The sequence below is a fragment of the Cynara cardunculus genome, assembly GCF_001531365.2.
Source record: "Cynara cardunculus var. scolymus isolate 2C chromosome LG 8, CcrdV1, whole genome shotgun sequence".
Taxonomy (NCBI): Eukaryota; Viridiplantae; Streptophyta; class Magnoliopsida; order Asterales; family Asteraceae; genus Cynara; species Cynara cardunculus.
Genome location: NC_037535.1, coordinates 19,397,744 through 19,403,474, shown reverse-complemented (window position 1 = coordinate 19,403,474; position 5,731 = coordinate 19,397,744). Strand labels below are relative to the sequence as shown.

At 35.4% G+C, this 5,731-nt stretch overlaps 1 protein-coding gene across 1 annotated transcript; it reads left to right on the top strand.

Annotated features, from left to right (window-relative positions):
* Positions 1–345: 345 nt before the first annotated feature.
* On the top strand, positions 346–2,916 carry LOC112517233 (probable carotenoid cleavage dioxygenase 4, chloroplastic). The gene is made up of 2 exons (XM_025124599.1): positions 346–1,748; positions 2,512–2,916. The coding sequence occupies exons 1-2, from the start codon at positions 346–348 to the stop codon at positions 2,870–2,872; spliced, it is 1,764 nt and encodes a 587-aa protein (XP_024980367.1). The 3' UTR covers positions 2,873–2,916.
* Positions 2,917–5,731: the final 2,815 nt, after the last annotated feature.

Below are 5,731 nucleotides of genomic sequence, written 5' to 3'. Positions count from 1 at the left end.
TCGAATAGCTCACGAGTTGTCTCGTATCGTTTACACCTGACTGCGTTTACGCTCCCCTGAAATAATACCAACCAAGTACATCAAGAGCCTGTCCAAAAGCACCACCATTGGAGAAGACCTGACGTTGGATCCACCATGTTGTCCTGTTAGATTTAACTTTTTTTTTAAAAGTATGTAGTGGGTTGATTTTAAAAATATCCAAATTTATATATGGTGGAGAAATTAGACAGCTTTATTTGAGATCATACAAAAAACGTGGAACAGGCCTTCAGCTACGATCTGATCTTGAAATATGAATTATTTGGTTATATAAGTGAGTCTGGTTCAGCCATTTCACGACACAATATGGACCCTCTTTCATCATCTTTCCTTTCAACTGGCTCAACCCGACCACCACTACCACTGTCGTTATCGCCACCACCTTCTCCGTTTCGTATTGTGTCCGTCCGAAACGAAGAAAAGCCGCAAACCGTCACAAGCACCACCAAGAGGTCTAGTCAAGATCGGTCGAAATGGCCAACAATCACCTCGAACAATAAGAAACGCGTTAGAAAATCAGTGAAGATCGATCGGTTGCTACTTTCCATGATCTTCAATGCATTTGATGATATCATAAACAAGTTCATAGATCCACCAATTCGGGATTCGGTTAACCCACGGCATGTCTTGTTGGATAACTTTTATCCGGTTGACGAACTCCCTCCTACCGACTGTGAAGTCAGTGAGGGTATGCTTCCGAGTTGCCTTGATGGGGTTTACTTTCGCAATGGCCCTAACCCGCAGTTTCTACCACGAGGTCCTTACCACCTTTTCAATGGCGATGGCATGCTCCATGCTATTCGTATCTCTAAAGGAAAAGCCACGTTATGTAGCCGATATGTGAAGACAAACAAGTATAACATAGAGAAAGATGCAGGGTTTCCCATGATCCCAAATGTTCTTTCCGGTTTCAATGGTTTGACCGCCTCTGTTGCTCGGATGGCAGTCGCAACATTGCGGGTTTTGGCGGGCCATTTTGATCCGTCTAAAGGTATTGGCTCGGCCAACACTAGCTTGGCATTTTTTGGCAATAAGCTGTATGCTTTAGGTGAATCAGATCTCCCTTATGCCATTAAGCTTGCACCCGATGGTGATATAATCACCCTTGGTCGCCATGACTTCGATGGCAAGCTTTCCATGAGGATGACGGCTCATCCGAAAATCGATCCAGTAACCAAAGAAGCTTTCGGTTTTCGCTACAGTTCGATATCGCCTTTCCTGACATTTTTCCGGTTCAATGAAAAGGGAGAGAAACATGCCGATGTCCCGATCTTCTCAATGAGAAGCCCATGTTTTCTCCACGACTTCGCCATCACCAAAAACTACGCCATTTTTTCAGAGAACCAGCTCAAGATGGAGCTATTTGGCAATGGACCCCTGATCAAGGCAGACCTCAGGGAAGTGCCTAGGGTTGGGGTGATCCGCAGGGATGCTAAGGACGAGTCGAAGATGAAATGGTTTCAGGTGTCAGGGTGGAATATCCTGCACACCATCAATGCATGGGAGGAGGACGGCGGAGATACGGTGGTGATGGTGGCGACTAACATATTATCGATTGAGCATCTGTTGGAGAGGATGGATTTGATGCATCCATCGGTAGAGAAGCTAAGGATCAATATAAAGACGGGGATGGTAACAAGACACCCTCTTTCAGCTCGCAATCTAGAGTTATGCGTCATCAACCCGGCTTTTGGCACAATAAAAAACAGGTTATTTTTTATTTAATTAGCAAAATATCCAAATTAAATATAATGGTTTGATGCACAATGATTAACAGATCAGAATGATTAAAAGACTTTTATAATATAATGCAAAATAAAATATAATTATTTAATAATTATTCAGAATGAAATTAGGGTGATGAATGCTTAAATGAGGTTAATGATACAAAATCATCAAGAGTTTTAGAACCATTAGAAGTTTGTCAAACAAGATTCATGTTTTAACGATTTAGATGTTGATGGAACTATTAAGAGATAAACAAACAACACATATAGTTGTTATAAAACTGATTAATCATTTTTTTCAAGTATACTTTTTATCGTTTAAGAAAAGAAAAACATTATGTATAATTTTATTTTTAAGCCTTAATTTCAAATTTAAATATTAAAATTTAGAGAGAAGCATGAGCATCAATGATGTATATTGCATAAAGATATGATGGATGGTTCTTTATAAAGGTATATTTTTTTTATTAACCTGTATATTCAATTCATTATGCGAGCCAATTAAATGCAGGACGATCACCTGCTTTGCAGATAGCCTGGAGTCACTACATTTGAACCTCCATAGTAAAATTATTGCTAATATATATTGTACTTGAGAAAATTGAACGTTTGTGTAAACTTTAAGAAGCACATTTTTTTTAGATATAGAATCAAATAAAATATAAGCCTTCAAAAATATTTCAATAAACACCAATAAAAAACTGGATAAAAGTTTTGATATTAAAATGAGACACACAACATGCAGGTATATATATTGTGGTATTGCAGATCAAACGGCTAAGATTTCAGGGGTCGTCAAACTGGATATGGCATTATCAGAAGTTCATCATCAGGAATGCATAGTGGCTTGTCGGATGTTTGGGTCGGGTTATTTTGGCGGTGAACCGTTCTTTGTGGCTAAGGAACTTGATAACCCTGATGCCGATGAGGATGATGGGTACATAGTTTCTCTTGTGCATAATGAGAACACAGATGAGTCGAGGTTCTTGGTGATGGATGCCAAGTCTCCGACCCTTGAGATCGTTTGCGTCGTGAAGCTACCTCACAGAGTGCCGTATGGCTTTCATGGTCTCTTTGTTAAGGAAAGTGATATTAAGAAGCTATGAAAATGAATCATCCATTTCTATTTAATCTATGCAATTTGTATAAATAGTCTGAAATAGGGTCTTACAGTTTTAAAGATTTGCTAGAAAAAAATACGATTAGGAATATAAATAGTAATAAAGTTTTTTTCTGATTAACCTGGATATTCAACCCGCTATTCGAGCCGACTAATTTCAGGGCGACCACCTGCTTTGCAGATAGCCCGAAGTCACCGCATTTGAACCTTCGTGGCCAGAAGGGGATTTTTATTTCTTCTTGGATTTGAACATGTGACCTCATGGTACTTTTGACCTTTTGAGCCAAACTCAAAGCAATCAGGCACCACCCTTGTAGTTAATAATAATAAAGTTATGTTACAAAAGTAATGTATTATGAGATAAAAACAATTACTTTGTCATAGTTACAAAATAAACCTACTTATAGAATGTGTGATGATTTAACTTAATGAATATAAGGACCCGTCTTTATATTCGGTAGAGTTTATAGTTATTTCTTATTAATTAAATCATCACACTTTCTATAAGTGCGCGTCATTTGTTAACCAAATGAAATAGTACTAACTTTGTTAACAAATATCGTCTATTAAAATTTCTAATCGACGAATGTAATTGATTTAATGGTAAATTTGTAAAATTGCAATAATTGGACACATTCGTTTGTGGTTTTAACATAATATTGTTGGATTTTACTTATGTTCCTATTATAAGATTTATTCCTTAATTAATTCATTTTCTTGGACTTTATTCGGTTTTAATAGGCTTAATGGGCTTTATTCGATTTTATTTGACCTTAACCCATTTAATTGGGTTTTATTCGGTTATGTTGGGCCTTATTCCATTTATTGGGATTTATTGAGTTTATCGGGCCGTAACAAGCTTTATTCAGTTTTATTGAACTTTATTCGGTTTAATGGACCTTAATGGGTTTTATTCAGTTTTATTGGGCCTTAATCCATTTTCTTGGACTTTATTCGTTTTTGTTGGACCTTAATCCATTTTCTTAGACTTTATTTGGTTTTATTGGGCCTAATGAGCTTTATTCGGTTTTATTAATTAATTTTTGTAATATTCTAATAAATAATAAATAACTGAAAATTTAATAATCAATAATTAATTAAATTTGTAGTTATTAAATAAAAATATATCAGCAAGGGATCATCGAGGGAATCTGATTTCAACCAGATCTCTCGCTCATCAACAAGGGATCAACGAAAGAATGGCCAAAAAACTCAATCCCTCGCTGATCTGCGATGGATCAGCGAGAGATCTGCCCAAAAACTCATTCCCTCATTGATCTGCGAATGATCAGCGAGAGAATCTGTTTTTGACCAGATCCCTCGCAGATCAACGAGGGATTGGCAAAAAACTCATTCCCTCATTGATCACCAAGGGATCAACGAAGAGATGAGTTTTTTTTTGCCAATCCCTCACTGATTTTCGTTGCTGATATCTTGTTTTCTAGCTAGTAGTGTATATGATTATATGCAAATGTAATTTTGGGTTGTTACACCTATTTTGAATTTATACTTTTTTGCATTAATTATGTGTACCATACAACTTTCCCAACAACTCCATCATCATCCTCCCAAAAAATCCAAAGAAGTGGACCCAGAAATATAACATCATTTAACCAAATAAAACCGTAGACTTTTATTAAGAAAACCGTTAATAAAATCCGAAGTTCTATTTTGATTTAGTTTCGAGAAATACAAGGTCAATCAGAAAATAAAGCCGATGCACCTTTATCTATACTACATTAATAAGCATTTACATAAGAGTCTTAAGTACAACTAATAAGACACAAAGTACTAGCATTTTATGCATGAATTCAAGAAATCTCTTAATTACAATATGTAAAGCATGATGTACAAGGTGTTAATGCATGGTTTTAAAACAATCCTAAAAAACCAAGTTTGGTATGTTCACAATATTCTTTATCTCCTTCAGAGTTTTCAGTTTCCTTTTAGGAAATCCATTGACCAAAACCTAGACTTTTTCAAAATTCAAAGGTCTTATGTTCCCAGATTGATAATTTCCTCTCCAAAGAATGATGATTCAGTTCCCAAAGTTTCCTCTTCTAGCTCTTGCGATTGAGTTTCAGTGGTGGACTCACTTCTAATCTCCACAATTCCTATCAAATCGTAGACTACCTTCTTCATCGCTCTCTCACTCACTCCATATGAACGTTTTGAACAATATCTTAATGAATTTATTACAAATGATTTTATTTTCCAGTTTATTCAAACATAATTCCGAATGTCATTTTGTAAATTACAAGTGTAGGAAAAAAAAAACCCACCATGCCTACATTAGTATTTAAATTCTAGGAACAACAAATGTTACGACATTGAAAAATATCGTAATCCAGCAATTCCAGTTCACATAATATTCATTTGAAATAACATATTCATATTCAAAACAAACGTTTTCCATTTGGCTTGATCTTTCTATGACAATCATGTGTTTATTTGTTATAATCGTCAATCGATATTCTCGCTTACATTTATATAAGATTTATACCTCGTCGTATTGCACGGGTACACAACTAGTTTATATATAGAAAGAGAGAATCCGCTTTGATCCTCTCCTTACCTTTTAGTAATTTCAGTAAATTTTGATTGGATTTCTTGTAAAAGACACAAAGTGAACGATTGGATTCTATTGCATTTTTTACAAGTGCATTTCAAAACTAACACAACTCAAAGAGTATTAAATTTCCATATATATATATATATATATATATATATATATATATATATATATAGGAGTGATCATATGAAAACCGCCCTCATTTGTGTAAACCGTGCAAACCACCTTCATCTGTCGATTTCATTGTTTAATCTTATGAAATTTTTTCATGAA

Bases quoted from the DNA above. Each gene is read 5' to 3' on its own strand.
- LOC112517233 (XM_025124599.1), top strand. From the start codon at position 346: ATGGACCCTCTTTCATCATCTTTCCTTTCAACTGGCTCAACCCGACCA. The intron at 1,749-2,511 runs GTTATTTTTTAT...CACAACATGCAG, and splicing joins TTTGGCACAATAAAAAACAG to GTATATATATTGTGGTATTG.